The sequence below is a fragment of the Somniosus microcephalus genome, chromosome 16 (assembly GCF_052327205.1).
Source record: "Somniosus microcephalus isolate GS21.2 chromosome 16, FLI_Smic_1.0, whole genome shotgun sequence".
Lineage (NCBI taxonomy): Eukaryota > Metazoa > Chordata > Chondrichthyes > Squaliformes > Somniosidae > Somniosus > Somniosus microcephalus.
Window position 1 is genome coordinate 82407726 of NC_141002.1, and position 20549 is coordinate 82428274.

General features: G+C 42.3%; 1 protein-coding gene across 9 annotated transcripts in view; it reads right to left on the reverse strand.

Moving 5' to 3' along the window:
- Positions 1–20549, reverse strand: part of cnot2 (CCR4-NOT transcription complex, subunit 2) — a 143595-nt gene that overhangs the window by 27904 nt on the left and 95142 nt on the right. For 7 of the 9 annotated variants that reach the window (XM_086009347.1, XM_086009346.1, XM_086009344.1 and 4 more), the window contains one exon: positions 617–682. The exons of the other annotated variants lie outside the window; for them this stretch is intronic. In XM_086009347.1, the coding sequence (XP_085865473.1) occupies positions 617–682 (66 nt within the window). The remainder of the gene's footprint in view (positions 1–616; positions 683–20549) is intronic. 9 annotated transcript variants of the gene reach the window in all.

Consider the following 20549-nt stretch of genomic DNA (forward strand, 5'->3'; position numbering starts at 1 on the left):
AATCACGAGTTTATGTTCCTTTTTAAGGCACTAAATTTGGTGCCGTTAAAATTTTTTAATGTCATTGGAGTAACCAAAATACAATATGGTAGGAACAGCCATATTGAATTTCAATAGATAGATCATGCTTGGAAAAGCAACTGCTCCTGTGGCGATGAAAGTACATCAACTTCATCTAAATTCCTGTTTTTAAAACTTTCACATTTTTCAGGGAACAGGCAACTGTCTTGTGATGCAACAGGCAGTTTTAAGACAATGCCTTTAACATACAGCCAATTCATAAAGGATGCAAATGATTAAACATAAAACACAGTACAAAATAATCACAAATGTTAGCTTAACCATTCTCATCAATAGTTGACAGCATAGAACAAAAATTTTAAGTATTGCACACAACATTTTCTAAATTTTTTGATTTTCAATCGTTTAGTCTGGTGCAGTTACTTTAAGAAGCTGCTGCAGAACTCTATCAAGTCATGGATGCTTTCCTTGTGTGTCAAATCAGTATCAGAACATGGTAAAATACTTAATTTTTGAACGTGCTTCAACTAAAATCACATAGGTCAAGACATTTTTTAAATGAATGTTGGTGCCGTTTGACAATGAAGGTCCCTACCTGATTTCTGAAGGCGGGACACACGGACAGTTCCCAGCATGCCCATTTTCGAAAGGAACCCAGTGTCTGATGAGAGGAAGTCACTTATGAAGTTTGGTTAAAATCTAAAAGCGTTTTTTAAACTTAGAGGTGATAACTCCTACAGCATATGTACGCTAGCTCTTCAGCATATCTATTATCAAAAGGAACCAAGGGCCAGATAAGACAAAGTCCCTAATTCAAGTTGAGTGAAAACACAATTTATTGAGGTGGCAAAATTAATGTTTAACATTTATGCAGATAGTGTATTACAGCAGCTGTTTCCAGCACACTTATTGTAAAAAGATTGACAAAAAACCTAGTGACAATCCAATAAGGCGTGTTAAATTGGGGTGATTCAACAGTGTTTAGACACAAAGGGCATATACAAATGGCTTCTGATGTGCCTATTTTCAAAAGGAGACCAGATTTGAGCAAAAATAGAGGGTTTCTGAAAGTGATAAGCTTGTACTAGGATAAACAGACATACTGTGGTGCAACAAAGCTCTGGCGTGCAGTGACGTGGGAGGATTTCAAAAATTTTGAACAAGTTTTTACTACCATACTTCACATACAATGCTGACCACAACAGATATTTAACAGCATTTCAATTAAATTCAAATGGTAAAAATGTACATAACTATTGCAGAATAAATTATCGATGTGCAATGTACTAAAGAGAAAGTTAGGGCATTTAAAATATTTTCAGACATTCCAAACTTTGAGATCAAGTTTGAATAGTCGTGGGCGGGGGCCTAGAAAAAAGTTCAAAACACTCATGCCAATTCATATTTAGTGCTACTTAGCAATTTAAACAGATTGCTAACTGATCTGTCAATTCTTTCTTTCCCCCACTCCAGACATTAATAAAAATCCACCCTCCAACTCATATCATTAAAGTTGGTTACCCTCCAAAACCTTTCAGCTGGGTAGTGGTGCAGGATATTAAGTCACCAATAAAAACAGAAAATGCTGGAGATACTCAGCAGGTCAGGCAATATCTGTGAAGAGAGAAACAGAGTTAACGTTTCAGGTCGATGACCTTTCGTCAGAACTGGAAAAAAGCAGGAAATGGAACAGATTTTTAAGCAAGTGTAGGGGCTTGCTTAAAAATCTGTTCCATTTCCTGCTTTTTTCCAGTTCTGACGAAAGGTCATCGACCTGAAACGTTAACTCTGTTTCTCTCTCCACAGATGCTGCCTGACCTGCTGAGTATCTCCAGCATTTTCTGTTTTTATTTCAGATTTCCAGCATCTGCAGTATTTTCTTTTTGTATTAAAGTCACCCACTTCCAGGCCTCTGCCGTTCCATAACCCACCAGTAGTGTTGTTCTCCCACCCACCCCCACACCTTCTACAGGTGTTACGGCTGAATAGAGAGAGAAATTTAGGAAATTCAAAGGTGGGAATGTTTTTGCATTAAGATTCCTCATCATCACTGCCTCTCTCATTCTCAATATATTGGAAAACTATCTAATCATAAATTATTTAAACTTTAGGAATCTAGTCGGTCAATTGTGATGCAACATCACTGCCTAGTATCATGAGCTTACACAATATATAAAATACAGTGAATAACCCTGCAACTCAGATAGGGGACAAAAAATGATTTTGATTTTAGAAGCTGCCACTTGACTGAAAATATTCACTACCATCGTGATTAAACTGTATAAGAATGGTGTCAAGCCAGTTGCGGTATCTTTTTAAAAAACAGGAGAGAAAAAAATCAGTGCATTTTATAGATCACCAAGTCCAAAGTACAGTACAATACAGTTAATGGTAACATTCTCTGAAAGCCAACATTCAGACACACATCAATTCAATTGAAAAAAACTGTTAGTTGATAGAAACACATTCTTAATAAGTAGGATTCAAAGGTAACACCGAAACCAGTTCATTACTTTAAAGAGGTGCAGTACACAGTTTGATTCTGAACCTACTGCCACTGCGATGGTAATCACTGACCAAAGGGGCTCAAGAGGCACGTTTTATACCTTTAACGTTTAAATGTAATCTTACTGCTGGAGATAGTTTAATGACTTCCATTTTAACTTGTTCTACAATTGTCCATCAATATTGGGGCTTACTTTTAACCCTTGGATGCCACTTACAAGACATTGACAGTGACTCACAACACTGGGCTGTTAAGTCATTTCAACGAGCGAATGCCAGATACCATGCTGAGACATCAAAAGCTAATTGCAATCATTTTAATTAAACAACCGGGTTAATCTTTAATGTACTTAGCCTCAATTGGCAGTTGTCCCAGCCCCTTTCAGCTAACTTTTGATAATGTCGGTCCCACCTCCAGAATGGACAGTGGTACTAAGTGGGGGAGGAGGGTGGTATTGGAAAATATAGTTAAACATCAATAAGGAAAAATACAATATACATTTAGAAATAGAAGAGAATTCTAAATAAAAGACAGAAAGGTCAAGAATGGAGGGAAAAAGGAAGACAGCATAAAAGAAAGTGTTAAAACTTATTTAAATATGTAGTGCACAAATACAATAAAGCTATGCCTCACTCAGGTTGTTCAGGTAAAAACTATTTGCTTGCCACAAAGGTGGCCCATTAAGAGGCTTCAACAATGTTTCACACATTTTAGCAGCTTCTTGCTTTATTGCTGTACAGCAAGCACCTGGTAAAATAACATCACGACCCAAATACTAGAATTTCAATTAACTTAAGTCATGAAAATAGGGGTAAAATGGGGCTTGAAGTTTATGACCTGATTTGGGATCTCAACTGTTGTGATTTCATCATTCTTTGCTTATATATGTAATTACATAAACTCGAAGCACTTTCCAATTTAATTACAGCGGTATGTCATTTACATTGACTGCCAGCAATATCAAGATGGCGGCTGTGACGGTCCAGTGCTGAGATCGCTCTCCCTGTTTCGGGGGGCCAGCTCTCGCCGCTCGCTCCCGCAACCGGAGCGAGGTGCTCGGCGAGTCGGGCAGAGGCAGCGCAGCGCGATGAGCAGCAGCAGCAGCCAAGCCGACCAGCTGGAGCACATCGGCCGGCAGCTCCTCGGCGGGAAGGAATTCCGACTGGGAGGAGGGGAGCCGAGCATGGCGGCCAGAGGCCGACCCGTAAAGAGAGAGAAGTAGGCCCCGGGCCGTGGAGCCAGCGACAGTGAAGAGGAGGCCGCATTGGAGCATTAACATCCCGACGATGTGTTCGGCGAGTCGGGCAGAGGAGCGCAGCGCAACGAGCAGCAGCAGCAGACTCACGACACGCTGCAGCACGTCGGCCAGCAGCTCCATTTCGGGTAACTCGCAGTCCGGCTGGGAGGAGGGGAGCCGGGCATGGCGGCCAGAGCGGGAGAAGCAGGCCACCACACGTGGAGCCGGCAACAGTGAGGAGGAGGCCGCGGTGAAGAGGAGGACGGAGCGGCTGAGGGACATCGTGCTCCCACTGCCACGGGAAGCCATTGTATTGACTCTGAACGCGGCGCTGTATGTATAGCTGACGCGTCCCTACGGGGAACAAGCATTCCATTGTAATTGTTACATATGGCAAATAAATCTAATCTGAATCAGAAATAGCGCTTTAACAGACAACCGAAAAGGAACATAGAAGCATAATTTCATTGCAAAAACCATGCCTCATCTGGAATTAGTTTTAAAAGCTAGAGTTGTACCCATTAAAAGGAATGATTTATGGATAGACTCTTGCGTGTACAGACATACTTTGCTGATGTCCTGCAAAGGGGCAATCATGGAGTGTCCTCACTGCATCGCACTGACCACCATACCTGGTGTACTTGCTGTCCAACCCGGAGACGCATTTTGCTTATATAGCATGCCGTGCAGAAATAGCCGGCATGCTTGGCAAGAATCCCTTAACCAGTTTACACCCTGGGGGGGGGGGGGCACAAAAAGATTATTGGGGGGGCACGCAGAGGATGTTAGCTGTAACTGCTATGGTTGCTTGGCTGAGGTAATGCTTGAAATATATACTTTCTCCATTGGTGGCGCTGCAGCACTCACTATTTCTGTAACGGCAGGAGTGAAATCAGGGAGCACTTCAGCACACAAAGGGGAGTGGAAATCTCGCCCCAAAAAGGCTGTGTATGCTGGATCAATTGAAAGTTTCAAGACTGAGAGCGATAGATTTTTGTTAGGTAAGGCTATGTTGGGATATGGATCAAAGACGGGTAAATGGATTGGAGGTATCGATTGAATGGCTAACTCCTGCTCCTATCTATAAGCTAGCTAACAGCAACAGTCCAGGAATCACTAGCATTACTGCTTAAGGTTATTACAAGGTAATCACAACAAATTTCGCAGTTCATATCAGAGCAGATCATTTAAAAAAGAGCTACTCAATACACGCCTCAGACATTTTAATGAATAGGTAACCACAGTAGGAAGAATTGCAACAAAATTAGAAAAATATTGTAAACAAGTAAAATAAGTACTTGCTTACATAAGAAATCTGATTAGTATAAGGTGTGGCATATTTAACAATAAGATGTTTTTGATGTGCACAAATATAAAGCCATTGGAGTAGAAATGTTCAGATAAGTTGGAGGGAGGTAGTTAGGCAACATATATGTGACAATTGGGAATTAATTGCAGTTATACAAAGTTTAAGATCCTATCGGCTTATAACAAGCAGTGATATAGTAAAAAGTTGACAAGATTATATCATTGGGACAAAATTAAATTGAAAAAAAAATTATAGGTTTGTGCCCCAAGATCCAAAATCTTGAAGTCCTGATTTCTCGAGGAGGCACTCAGCAAAGCCCAACTACTTTCCCCCCTGATGAGAAATTGGAGAGCCAGTCTAAGTCACTCTTGTGCAAATTCTAACAACCAGCCATACAGTGCCTTTGAAAGTGATCTGGGGGCAGGCCTCCAGTCTGGCTGAAGGTGTCTAACACTGGAAGATTAAAGAAAGGGAAATAAAAGTACAATATTTTAGCTATCTGACACTTAATCTTAAAGATCACTAAAGCAAGCAGTATAGGTGAGTTCAAGAAACAACTGAGGAAAGGGAGAATAAATGGATAGGGTGAGAACACTGAAAGATGGGCTAAAATTGGTCAAACAAGGGGCACACCTGTTCCCAAAATTTCCTTTTAGACTCAATTAGTATACCCTAGTTTTCCCAATAAGTATAGGACACTAATCAAAATGCTGACTCATCTAAAATTACCAGATAGGACAAACAGACCTATTCTTCACTGGCTATTATTGTCACAGCCCACAATCTAGATATGCTCATTTTTGAAAGTTACTTGCAGTACACTTTTAAATTACACTATCTGTACAGAAAAACGTAAGCCAATCCCTTTGCTTCAAATGAACACAGAAGAAAACATTACAAAATTAACATTTTTATTTTTCCAGTGGGAAAAAGAAGTTATCACTGGAGTATTTCCCTAGCATAAAGACTTGTGTTTATATAGTGCCTTTCATGACCACCAGGCGCTCCAAAGCGCTTTACAGCCAATTAAGTACTTTTTGAAGTGTAGTCATTGTTGTAATGTAGGAAACATGGCAGCCAATTTGCCCACAGCAAGCTCCCACAAACAGCAATGTGATAATGACCAGATAATCAGTTTTTTTGTTATGTTGATTGAGGGATAAATATTGGCCAGGACACCGGGGATAGTTCCCCTGCTCTTCTTTGAAATAGTGCCATAGGATCTTTTACCTCCACCTGAGAGAGCAGACAGGGCCTCGGATTAACACCTCATCCGAAAGACTGCATCTTCGACTAGTGCAGCACTCCCTCAGTAATGTGTCTGTGGTGTAGTGATGTCTGCTGTGCTATAGTAATTTGAAGGCTATAATCAGACAAGAATTCACAACAAGTAAAACTGGCTTCTAACAGAAGAACAAGGGCAGGTGTGTGAAACAACACCCTGTTCTACAGCAACTGTCTACTGTACTAGATTCATAGAATCTTACAGCACATAAGGAGGCCATTCGGACCCAAGAGCTATGCAGTTAGAAATAACAACAGAAAATGCTGGAAAAACTCAGCAGGTCAGGCAACATCCGTGGAGAGAAATTTGAGTTGACGTTTCGGGTTGGACCCTTCTTCAAAACTGGAAAGAAAAGAAACTAGATCGGAGGCAGAGCTGCGATCGGACAAAAGAATAAAAGAAACAAAAGAAGTAAAAGAGATTAGAAGCTAGACGAGATAGTAATAGGCTGGGATTAGGTGTAAAGTGTACTGGCAGGGCAAAAGATAGCTGCCAGGTGTGAGAGAGAAACAAAAGGAAAGGGGGGGGGGAAAGGAGTGGAACAATTACAAGAGAAAATGAAATGGGGGCCGAGCTTATGATCTGAAATTGTTGAACTCGATATTGAGTCCGGAAGGCTGCAGACTGCCTAATCGGAAGATGAGGTGCTGTTCCTCGAGTTTACGTTGAGCTTCCGTGGAACAATACAAGAGGCCAAGGACGGTGAGGTCCGAGTGGGAATGGAGCGGTGAATTAAAATGACAGGCGACCGGAAGCTCGGGGTCACCCTTACACCCTTACGCTATGCAGTTAGTCCCACTCTCCTGCCCTTTCCTCATAGCCCTGCAATTTTCTCGCCTTCAAGTATATATCCAATTCCCTTTTGAAAGTTACTACTGAATCTGCTTCCACTACCCTTTCAGGCACTGCATTCCAGATCACAACAACTCACTGTTTAAAAACATTCTCCTTATAGCCCCCTTGGTTCTTTTGCCAATTATCTTAAATTTGTGTCCTCTGGTTACTGACCCGCCTGCCACTGGAGACAGTTTCTCCCCACCTACTCTGTCAAAACGCTTCATAATTTTGAACACTTCTATTAAATATCCCCATAACCTTCTCAGCTCTTCTCCAGTCTCCCCACATAACAAAGGCCATCGTTGCCAGAAAAGTGTAGAGCTTTGTCAATTGATTTACATCAGATATCTTGTATATCAAAATGGCTCAAAAATGTTTTAAAATCTTATCTGGAAAAAAAATTGTCTCATGCTCAAATGATAGACTAACTAAATTTGCGACACAAACACATATACGTACATATTATGAGAACTCTTTCAAGGATGTTTATTAGGTTAATTGTGAAATAAAATGGAAGTATAATCCTCAAAGCCTTGACACATCTCTAGGGAAAAAATTACTTTCCCAGCAAACATAAGAAATAGGCCACTTGGACCCTCGAGCCGGCTCCGCCATTCAATAAGATCATGGCTGATCTAGGGCTCGAAGCCACTTCCCTGCCCGCTCCCCATAACCCTTCACTCCCTTATCTTGCAAAAATTTGTCTATCTCCACCTTAAATGTATTTAATGACCCAGCCTCCACAGCACTCTGAGGCAGAGAATTCCACAAATTTACAACCCTCAGAGAAGAAGTTCCTCCTCATCTTAGTTCTAAAAGGGCAACACTTTATTCTGAGACTGTGCCCCCGAGTTCTAGATTTCCGCACGAGGGGAAACATCCTCTCTGCATCTACCCTGTCGAGCCCCCTCAGTATCTTACAGGAAACTTTGGTTTATCCGGAGGTTAACTGTCCGGAATGCTCGATCCACTGGCAAAAATCAGGAGCCGTTTAGTTAGGTTTTTTTTCTTTTCGTTGCTTTTTTTTCCACCAGTCAGGCTCTGCAAGGTCTCACTGAAGCTGTTGCTAAGCTACAGAGACGCTTGCAAGGTACGGCCGACTGTTTAGAAGCTGTTGCTAAGCAACAGGGTTTGTTGCCAGATACGGAGCTCAAAATCTCCGTATGTTTCAACATTAGCGCTGGTTTGTCCGGCAGTTTTGATGGGACAGCAACAGCTCGGTCCCGTCGGTGCGGGATAGCACAAAGTTTCCTGTATATGTTTCGATAAGATCACCCCTCATTCTTCTAAATTCCAATGAGTATAGGCCCAGCCTGCTCAACCTTTCCTCATAAATCAAACCCCTCATCTCTGGAATTAACCTAGTGAATCGTCTCTGAACTGCCTCCAATGCAAGTATATCCTTCCTTAAATAAGGAGACCAAAACTGTACGCAGTACTCAAGGTGTGATCTCACCAATACCTTGTACAGTTGTAGCAGGACTTCCCTGCTTTTATACTCCAACCCCCTTGAAATAAAGGCCAACATTCCATTTGCCTTTTTGATTACTTGTTGTACCTGCATGCTAACTTTGTGTTTCATGCACAAGGATGCCCAGGTCCCTCTGAACTGTAGCATTTTGTAATCTAACCCCATTTAAATAATTGTTTGCTTTTTTATTTTTCCTGCCAAAGTGGATAACCTCGCACTTTCCCACATTATACTCCATCTGCCAAATGTCTGCCCACTCACCTAGCCTGTCTATATCCCTTTGCAGATTCTTTGAGTCCTCTGCACAACTTGCTTTCCCACCCATCTTTGTATCATCCGCAAACTTGGCTACATTACACTCGATCCCTTCATCCAAGTCATTAATGTAGATTGTAAATAGTTGGGGCCCCAGCACCGATCCTTGTGGCACCCCACTAGCTACCGTTTGCCAACCAGAAAATGACCCATTTATCCCGACTCTCTGCTTTCTGTTAGTTAGCCAATTCTCTATCCATGCTAACATATTACGCCCAACTCCGTGAGCTCTTATCTTATGCAGTAACCTTTTATGTGGCACTTTATCAAATGCCTTCTGGAAATCCAAATACACCACATCCACTGGCTGACCCTTGTCCACCCTGCTTGTTACATCCTCAAAGAACTCCAGCAAATTTGTTAAACATGATTTCCCTTTCCTAAAACCATGCTGACTCTGTTTGACTGCAGTGTGTTTTTCTAAATGCCCTGCTACTGCTTCTTTAACGAAGGACTCCAGCATTTTCCCAACGACAGATGTTAGGCTAACTGGTCTATAGTTTCCTGCTTTCTGTCTCCCTCCTTTCTTAAATAGGGGTGTTACATTAGCGGTTTTCCAATCCACTGGGACCTCTCCAGAGTCCAGGGAATTTTGGTATATTGCAACCAATGCATCCACTATCTCTGCAGCCACTTCTTTTAAGATGCAGGCCATCTGGTCCAGGGGACTTGTCTTTTAGTCCCATTATTTTACCGAGTACTATTTCCTTAGTGATGGTGATTGTCTTTAGTTCCCCACTCCCCGTGGCCCCTTGATTATCCATTATTGGGATGTTGTTAGTGTCTTCTACCGTGAAGACAGATGCAAAATATTTGTTCAGAGTCTCTGCCATTTCCCCGTTCCCCATTATTAATTCCCCAGTCTCATCCTCTAAAGGACCAACGCTTACTTTAGCTACCCTCTTCCTTTTTATATACCTGTAGAAGCTCTTACTATCTGTTTTAATGTTTCTTGCCATTACTCTCATAATTCATCATCTCTCCATTATTTTTTTAGTCATCCTTTGCTGGTTTTTTAAAATTTCCCAATCCTCTGGTCTCCCAACAATCTTGGCAACATTGTATGCCTCCGCTTTCAATTTGATACCATCCTTTACTTCCTTAGTTAGCCACAGATGGTGCTCCCTTCTCTTAAAATCTTTCTTTCTCACTGGAATATATTTTTGTTGAGAGTTATGAAATATCTCCTTAAATGCATTTCAACTTTCTTGCCCTTTAATTTGTTTTTCCAGTCCACTTTAGCCAGTTCTGCCCTCATGCCATTATAATTGCCTTTGTTTAAGATTAGGACACTGGTTTGGGATACAACTTTCTCACTCTCCAACTGAATTTGAAATTCAACCATGCTATGATCACTCTTTCCTAGAAGATCCTTTACTACGAGATCATTTATTAATTCTGTCTCATTACAAAGTACCCGATCCAAGATAGCCTGCTCCCTGGTTGGTTCCATTACATACTGTTCTAGGAAAACATCCCGGATTCACTCGATGAACTCCTCCTCAAGGCTACCATGGCCAATTTGATTTGTCCAATCAATATGGAGATTAAAATCACCCATGATTATTACCGTACCCTTTTTACAGGCCTTCATTATTTGTTGATTTATACTCTGTCCAACAGCATTGCTGCTGTTTGGGGGCCTGTAGACTACGCCCACCAGAGACTTTTTCACTATTATTTTTTATCTCCACCCAAACCGATTCTGCATCTTGATCTTCTGAGCCAATATCACTTCTCACCACTGCACTGATCCCATCTTTTACCAACAAAGCCACCCCACCTCCCTTTCCTTTCTTTCTATCCTTCCGAATTATCAAATACCCTGGAATATTCAGTTCCCAGCCCTGGTCGCCTTGCAACCACGTCTCTGTAATGGCGATCAGATCATACCCATTTGTATCTATTTGTGCCGTCAACTCATCTATCTTGTTACGAATGCTGCGTGCATTCAGATATAGAGCTTTTAACTTTGTCTTTTTACCATTTTTCTTTGTTTTGCCCTTTTTTTTCCTGTTACACTCTTATTTTTAAACATTCTGTCCCTTCCTGTCACACTCTGGTTATTATTTCCCCCATCTCTTGCCTGCTCTATTGCTTTCTCATTGACTTTTTATTTTCCCGCTGAACTGGATCCTCCCCCCCACGATTTAGTTTAAAGCCCTCTCTACAGCCCTAGTTATTTGATTTGCCAGGACTCTAGCAAAAAATTGACTTTACCAAAAGGTTTCCATCTGGTACAGTTTTCACTTTCAAAAATAAGCCAAAGTGAGCAATATTCCTTAAGACAGATAGCAAAAGTGTGCCATAAAACCTGGTTGTGTCATCAACTGAATACAAGCCAGCGGCTCCTCATCTATTACCACCATTATGTTTTGCTACACACTTGAATTTGAAATATGCCCTGACAAGTATACTGATTATACACTAATGGTTTTCAACTGGCAGGCAAATAAAAATCTGCAAACTCAATGATTTACATTCTCACTCATTTTTAAACCCTTGGAGCGCCAATGACTTATCTTGCCAAGAGTGTGATCTCAATGGCAGAAACAGTGACAACTAAAAACTAGCATCACATAATTGTGAGGATTTACATAGATAACATAAAAAGGAGATTATTTAACAACAGGTATAAGAAAAGTACAAATCAGGGTGTTCCAATGAGCTATTCTGCAATGAGTATTTACATAGGGAGATTCTTAATTATTGCATAGGCAGTACTTATGTATAGTTTCTTTTACCAGTTTAAAACAGGGAACAAACAATGCCACATTAGGTCTGTGTGTATAATCTTTAGCTAAGACATTGATTTGATTGACATTCAAATAAATTCTGCAAATTATGTTAAAGTTAAGAATAGGCAATTAAATGTGGTACTTATGCAGTAAATCATGCTGTAGCATCTATATGAATAAAAGCTACACGCACAGAAAGATAAAACTGATTGGCTATTGTGACCTTAAAAAGGCATCAAAATGTACGGTTTTCACAGAAATCACAGAAACCTCACAGTGCAGATAGAGGCCATTTCGGCCCATCGAGCCTGCACCGGCACATATCCCACCCGATCCCCGTAACCCCTACACCAACATGACAAAAAAAAGGATTATTTAGCACAACTTAATTTGCAAGAGTTAATGATTTAAACAGCTTTGTCAAATAAAGCTTGTATCTAGTTTTGACACTTTCATAATTGAAAGCTATTTCTTTTGTCAAAAACATGAAATCGCAAAACTCCTGAGGGCGAAAAACAGAATGAAGATAACTGGTAGAAAGTTGCACAAACATGGATTTTGCATACTAAAATATTTTTCTTTCTGTCATCATAATGCATATACAGTATGCAGGGCTTCATTTGTGGCTATGAATAAATGCACCACATCATATGATAATGAGCTACATAGACCAGAAATGTTTGAGGGCCAACCCCTTGGCCATGCTAATTTAGCCGAGCTTGGTTTGAGGTGGCAATGAGGCAACATAACTGGCTAATGTAATGGGCTTGGGAGAAGGTGTGGGAAAAACTATACCCAGTGTCCCATTCTGAATCACTACTCATCAACTCTTATTGGAAAAGGAGCATGTAAAGAGATCAGAGTATGAATCCTTCATCTTCTGCTCAACAACATATCCTGTGGAATACATTTTCGCAGAGATCAAAAGAATGTTCATTACAAAGTATGCAATACTTTATTGGTCTAATCCGACATTCAATAGCTTCACAAATCAAAAGTGCCGAGATTCTTTGTTTTAGACACTAATGGGCAAAATGCCAGTATTCGGTGTATAAAACAGCTGCTTTAATTGCAATCTTGGAATTTTCATCTTCACTATTAACATGGACACCACTGTAATCATCCAAGTTGTGCTCACTTAGCTGTGTTGTAAGTTATAAGTAAAAATATTGCACAGCATTTCAAAAGGCTAAAAAGGTAACTTTGGCTATAGTCAACTTTTTCAACCATAGGTTCACCCTACATGAAAGGGGTATTTAACTCAAAACAACACAGGGACATTTGTCCTTCAGAGAGACTTTTGAGGGTGAACTGTGTGACTTTCCTTCTCGTTATGTTAAAATGGAGGTTCACATAGTGTTGTCTGAATACTGAAAATGCTACCTGAAAATGTTACCAGGAGATCAGCAAATGACCAATGAGGGATCTCCTATCTTGTCAGAGAGGTGGGGCTCACAAGACACTAATGGGCAATGTTTTTGAAAAGTGTTCCCAACTATGTAGCTACTTGCCTGAAACCAACAACTATGGTTTTAATACAATACACCTAAAACTTAAAACAGAAAATTTAAATGTCTTAACCCTGCATGCAGCGTAATGTTCCTATGAAGTACTTTTTAAAGCACAATTAGACTACATTCACCCCTTTTGTAAACAGGGAATGTGACAGAAATTTGCTGGAGTCAGGAAGTGGGGGGGGGGGGGGGGGGGGGGGGAGGGGTAGTCGCAGGAGAGAAGAAATGCATGTGCAATTGTGGTTGAGAGTGGGGAGTGGAAAGAAAGGCAGAAAGTTTCTCTTGCTAGGGAAAAGAAAAATCATTAAAAAAAAATCCTAGCCATTCCTCACCTCCCCCATTCTTATTTGGCACAGAATTGATAAATGCTAAAAATCCAAGGTCACAACTTTATGTGGTGGTTATCTGTGAGTTATGACAATACTCCTGCTGAGCAGGCTCACCATCTGGTTTTCTTCACTAGCTTCTGAACACCTCAGCACAATGTGGTTCTTGATCTCTTGCTTTAGATTTGCAGCTCTGATTCATCTTTTCACAGAACACTTAAGTTTTCTGTCTCTCTATTTGTTGCTATACTTGTCTACTGTGGCACTGGCTATCCAAATAGCCTGATCCTTGAACTGGAGCTAGAAAATATGCTTTGACAGATCACTTGCAATACAAAATTATTGTCTGGTAAGCGGAAGTGCCATTGAAGTTAATATATAATTCTAAACCAAAACTGGGGAAAAAATTAGATGTAATGGCACATCCACCATTAGACAGTCTGCTGCTCCACCATTGGGGGAGGTTTCTGCCACGTGAAAATGTAAGTGTTTGAGATAATTGTGCCACCAGGGTTCAGGTGCATAAGTCACATGGACAATCTCAGATACAACAAAGATAATGACAATGATAAATTTCAGTATTCTTAGGTAGAATTGTAATGCAATGAGTTACATGGTGTAAAGGTATGAAACTGATTTTCAAGAAGAAAGAATGCACTTGGATTTAATTAGCTGCCTTTCACAACCTCAGGACGTTTCACAGCTCTTCACAGCCAATTAAGTACTTTTGCAGCGTAGTCACTGTTGTAATGTAGGGAAATGCAGCAGCCATTCTGCGCACGAGGTCCCACAAACAGCAGCAAGATAAATGACCAATTAATCTGTTATACAGAAATTGTTTGAGGGACAAACAAACAGGAGTAGGCCATTTAGCACCTCGAGCCTGTTCCGCCATTCATCGAGATCATGGCTGATCTGCAACCTAACTCTATATACCTGCCTTTGGCCCATCTCTCTTAATATCTTTGGTTAACAAAAATCTAGCAATCTCAGATTTAAAATTAACAATTGTCGTTTGCGGAAGAGAATTCCAAACTTCCGCCACCCTTTGTGTGTAGAAGTGTTTCCTAATTTCACTCCTGGAAGGGCTGGCTCTAAGTTTTAGACTTATATGTACCCTTGTCCTAGACTCCCCAACTAGCGGAAATAGTTTCTCTCTATCTACCCTATCTGTTCCCCTTAATATCTTGAAAACGTCAATCAGATCACCCCTTCACCGTCTAAATTTTAGGGAATACAACCCTAATTTGTGTAATCTCTCCTCGTAATTTAACCCTTGAAGTCTGTTGCCAGGACACAGGGAGAACTCCCTTGCTCTTCTTTGAATTGTGCCATGGTCTCTTTTACATCAATGTGAGAGGGCAGTTTAATACATCTTCCGAAAGATAGCATCTCCGACAATGCAGCACCTCCTCAGTAATACATTGGCCTGTAATTTGCCGTCAGCGGCGAAACTAAGGTGCTCACCGCAAACCTCAAAGAAAGCTGCAAGTTTGCCTTTCTCAATGTGCAACTGATTGTAGCACAGTGTAATGGGAATGCCCAGCGAAGAGCTGCAGTGATGTCAACAAGCAGTCTAAGCAGCCAATCACATTGAAGAATTCTCAGACAGCAAATCAGGGAATGAAAAGCAGCTTTTATCTGCACTTTTAAAAAAAACATTAGAGAGCAAAATAAAGATTTGGACTTTCACATGGGGATAAGATAGAAGCTGAAGTATCATGAAAAAACATTAAAAGCTTTGATAAAAATTTTAATTTTTATCATAATGGAGAAATGATACCCTACAAATATAAAAATTAGTTTTTCAGGGCCAGAACATTTGTTTAGCAGTCAATAGGTTGGTAAACCCCCAGTTACACCTATTCCAACAAGGCTTAACATTTAATGGGGTATTTAACAGTAATACTAGCATGGAAAAGCCCAAGTTTGTGTCAGTTCCACTGATTTCTGGCTATCGGGGGTGGGGGGTCCACAGCGCAGCCTGTGTTGGAGCAGTGAATGACTGACTGCAACTTCAGGATTTCCGCGTTTAGATACGCATGCGCTAAATTCTGAAGTTGCAGTCAGTTTCAGAATGTAATGATGGCGAACGCCAACAGTTCCCAGTCATTACCCACCGCAAAATCCGGGCCAATGACGCGTCAGCTTAGATTTGGTGCTCAAGTCTCCATAACCGTCTAAGTGAGAAGCGAGAGTACTACCACGGAGTCAAGGCTGAAAGTGCAGGAGCCTGGAATCAATCTTCTAGTTCATTCTTACTTGTTCTGTATAGAAGCCTGACTACAATGTGCATGGTTACCTTGAAAGCTATACAACTATGCCTTACCCCAGTTCCCAAGTAAGTGAATGTTTGAGCTATCAGATACTCTAATGGGTTAACTTTGAACAACCTCAGGTGAGCCAATTGAGTAGAAAAGGATACATATGTAAACCCCGGAGCCAGATATGTGAAGTTATTGCTGGCGGGGTCTTTGTAAAAGCCCTGGTCTCAGGAAGAAGAATGCAAAGGTAATACCCTGTAATTATACCATTTGTCTCCAGTACAAAACCAAAGCCAGTCCCCAGTAGCACTTCCCAAGTGGCAATATGAAAGTACACATACTGGAGATGAGGAATGCTCGTCAGCCCCTTGGACATAATAATGCTTATAATGCTATAGGACGACTGACAGAATGGCCATTTTGAATGTTTCTTTCTCAAGAAATTTATTGTGTTTCTTAAGTCTACGGATGGATTTAAATTCAGCTTTTTCCCCAACTATGGAATAAAAATAAAATCCACATCTCGCCTAGATTTGAAGCACTAGATTATTCACCTCTCCTATTAATTTGCCATGTCTCAGATGGTGACTGACAGAACATGGCCAGTAATTCAGTCGCTTTCAATCAGTGTTATACACCTTTAAAAGGGGAATCACCCTTAACAATGGCTGTCTTGATCAGTCAGTTTTTGCTATCTGCAAGGAGAATGGTGTAAACCTGTCCCTTAATGGGTCATCTGTTTCTCTTAATATGGATCAGAAACAATTTGTCAGGGAACTGTGGTACAGGTAGACTATCCTTTATCCGAAAACCTCGGGACCAGCCGAGTTTCGGATAAAGGAGAATTTCGGATTTCGGAAGGTGGGTCGGCGGGGGGTCGTGCGCACGACTTACGCTGACGCTCAGCGTAAGTCAGTCGGGGTCGGCGGGGGTCAGGGCCGGCGGGGTACGCGAGGGGGGGTCGGCGGTTGTCGGGGCTGGCGGGGTCCGCGGGGGGGTCGGCGGTTGTCGGGGCTGGCGGGGTCGGCGGTTGTCGGGGCTGGCGGGGTCCGCGGGGGGGTCGGCGGTTGTCGGGGCTGGCGGGGTCGGCGGTTGTCGGGGCCGGCGGGGGGGGTCGGCGGCTGTCGGGGTCGGCGGTTGTCGGGGCCGGCGGTTGTCGGGGCTGGCGGGGTCGTCGGCGCTGGCGGGGTCGGCGGTTGTCGGGGCCGGCGGGGTCCGCGGGGGGGTCGGCGGTTGTCGGGGTCGGCGGTTGTCGGGGTCGGCGGGGGGTCGTGCGCACGACTTACCCTTTATCCAAACTTCCGCAACCGGAACCCTCTAAAAACCGAAGGTTTTTTCGTTCAGCGTAAGTCGTACGCACGACTTACGCTGAACGAAAAAACCTTCGGTTTTTAGAGGGTTTCGGTTTTCGGAAGTCCGGATAAAGGGTAGTCTACCTGTAGTAACAAAAGATAACAAAATAACTGTCATAGTATAGATTGGGGAAGAGCATGTGCCACCACCTCAAAAGTCTCCTCAATTCACTATGATTTTTCCCTCTTTGGAAAAGCAATGTGCTCACGATGGAGTAAATAAACAATTTCTATGTTGCAATTTTACTCCTAAAATCCTTAATACTTAAAATATTCAAAAATAAAACCAGTTACATTTTCATTAATGGCACTCTTTAAACAGGGAGTCTTGTTATCAGCATCTCTACCAAAAAAAATCTAAATTTTAACCAAGTTTAAATTATTTGAATAATTTTGTTTGACTAGTGAATGCCAGTGATATTATGGAGGCAAAATGACTGTGAGCCTGATAGTGTAAACAAACTAAATAATCAGCAAAAAGCAACACTACCTAAGGTGCTTCAGCAATCATGTTACTTCAAGGTACTGTAGGGTTCAGTTAGATCACACATATGGGCTTAGTAACTCCACAATTTTTTTAAACTATTATTCATTCTTGGGAAGTGGACCTCACTAGCAAGGCTGGCATTTATTACCCATTCCTATTTGCTCAGAAAAGGTGGTGGTGGGCCTTCTTGAATCGCTGCAGTCCATGTTGTGAAGGCGCTCCCACAATGCTGTTAGGTAGGGAGTTCCAGCATTTTGATCCAGTGGCGATACACGTCTAAGTCGAGATGTGTGCGACTTGGGAAGTGATGTGTTCCCATGCACCTGCTGCCCTTGTCCTTCTAGGTGGTGGAGGTCTCACATTTGGGAGGTCCTGCCAAAGAAGCCTCAGTGAGTGGCTCCAGTTCATCCTGTAGATAGTATACACTGCACCCACGGTACACCGATGGTGGTGTGATTGGATATTTGGGTTAGTGGATGAAGTGCCAATCTAGTGAACTGATGTGCCCCGAATGACATCAAGCTTCTGGAGTGTTGTTGCAGCTGCACCTACCTTGTCTAGTGGAGAGCATTTAATCATATTCCTGATTTGTGCCTTCTAGGTGGTGGAAGCTTTGGGGAGTCATGAGGTGAGCCTTTGCAGAATATCTAGCCTCTGACCTGCTCTAGTAGCCATGGCATTTAGGTAACTGGTCCAGTTGAGTTTGCGGACAATGGTGATCCCCAGGATGTTGATAGTGGGGGACTTGGCAATAGCAATACTATTGAATGTCATGGGGAGGTGGTTAGACTCACTCTTGTTGGAGATGGTCATTGCCTGGCACTTGGGTGGCATGAATTATTACTCGTCACTTATCAAACCAAGCCTGGATGTTGTCGAGGCATTTCTGCACGCGGGCACGGACGGCTTCATTATCTGGGGAATTGCGAATGGAGCCAAACACTGCAAACATCAGCAAACAGCCCCACTTTCTGACCTTATAATGGAGGGAAAGTCATTGATGAAGACAGTTGGGTCGAGGACACCGCCCAGAGGAACTCCTGCAATGATGTCCTGGAGCTGAGGTGACTGGTCTCCAACAACTACAACCAATCCTTTGTGCCAGGTATAACTCCAGCCACTGGAGATGTCCCTCTTATCCCTATTGACTTTCAGTTTTACTGGGGCCCCTTTGGTGCCACACTTGGCCGAATGCTACTTTGATGTTAAGGGCAGTCACTCTCACCTCTGGAATTCAGCTCTTGCCTCCATGTTTGAGCCCAGGCTGAAATGCGGTCTGGGGCTGGGTGGTTCGGGCAAAACCCAAACTGAGCATCGGTGAGCAGGTTATTGGTGAGCAAGTGCCACTTAACAGCACTATTTGCCACTCCTTCCATTACTTTGCTACAATTGGGAGTAGGCTCATAGGGTGGTAATTGACCAAGTTGGATTTGTCCTGCTTTTTGTGGACAGGACATACCTAGGCAATTTTCCACATTGTCAGGTAATGCCAGTGTTGTAGCTGTACTGGAACAGCTTAACTAGGAGTGCAGCTAGTTCTGGACCAAAGGTCTTCAGCACTACAGCTGAAAGGTTGTCAGGGTCTGTAGCCTTTACTGTGTCCAGTGCACTCTGTCATTTCTTGATGTCACATGGAGTGAATCGATTGGCTGAAGACTGGCATCTGTGATGGTGGGGACCTCAGGAGGAGGCGGAGAAGGATCATCCACTCGGCACTTCTGCCTGAAGATGGTTGCAAATGCTTCAGCCTCGTCTTTTGCACTCACATGCTGGGCTCTGCCATCCACATAGTCTCCTCCCATTTGTTTAATTGTTCACCACTATTCACGACTTAAGTTTGGCAAAGCTGCAGAGTTTTGACCTAGAAACATAGAAGATAGGAGCAGGAGTAGGCCATTCGGCCCTTTGAGCCTGCTCCGCCATTCAATGAGATCATGGCTGATCATCCAAATTTAGTACCCTGTCCCTGCCTTCTCCCCATATCTCTTGATCCCTTTAGCCTTAAGAAATATATCCAACTCTTTCTTGAATATATTTAATGAACTGGCCTCCACCACCCTCTGTGGCAGAGAATTCCACAGGTTCACCACTCTCTGGGTGAAGAAATTCCTCATTTCAGTCCTAAATGGCTTACCCCTTATCCTTAGACTATGACCCCTGGTTCTGGACTCCCCGGCCATCAGAAACATCCTTCCTGCATCTAGTCTGTCCAGGCCTGACAGAATTTTATAGGTTTCGATGAGATCCGTTGGTTGTAGGATCACTTAGCTCTGTCTATAGCATGCTGCTTTTGCTGTTAGCATGCATGTGATCCTGTGCTGTTGCTTCACCAGATTGGCACCTCATTTTCAAGTGCATTGTTTCCTCAATGAATTCTTCAAAACTTATCTTTAAAACAATATTCAGAATTTAGGTAATGAACAAAAACAAAAAGAATGTAAAGTTAAATCATAATTCTTTGGGGCACCAGAATATATTTTTTTCTCCAACTAACAAATAGGACACAGGTCTGCACCTGTAATTCACCAGGTTTCAAGTTCCTTACTTTGGCTTTGCAAATTGAGGAGCAACAGAGCCAAGGCATTTTTTCCATAGATGGGGAGGAAAATGAATGACCCTGGACTGTTTAGTGGTGTCCAAAAGCAGCTAGTTCAATAGTGCCAATGGTAACAGCTGGAGAGCAATTTCACTGCCCAAGTTCTTGGTCAGGGAAGAACTAACAGTAATTTTCTTCCCTTACTTCTTTTCTCCCAAAGGCTACGGCTCCGCAGAGGTACGATTCCATAGATACTGGCAACCTTCTGGTACCTTGCTGAGCCATTCTTCATGTGGAGCTTGCTTATGCTTACTGTAGATTCATTTAACTATAGAAGCATCACGGCAGAAT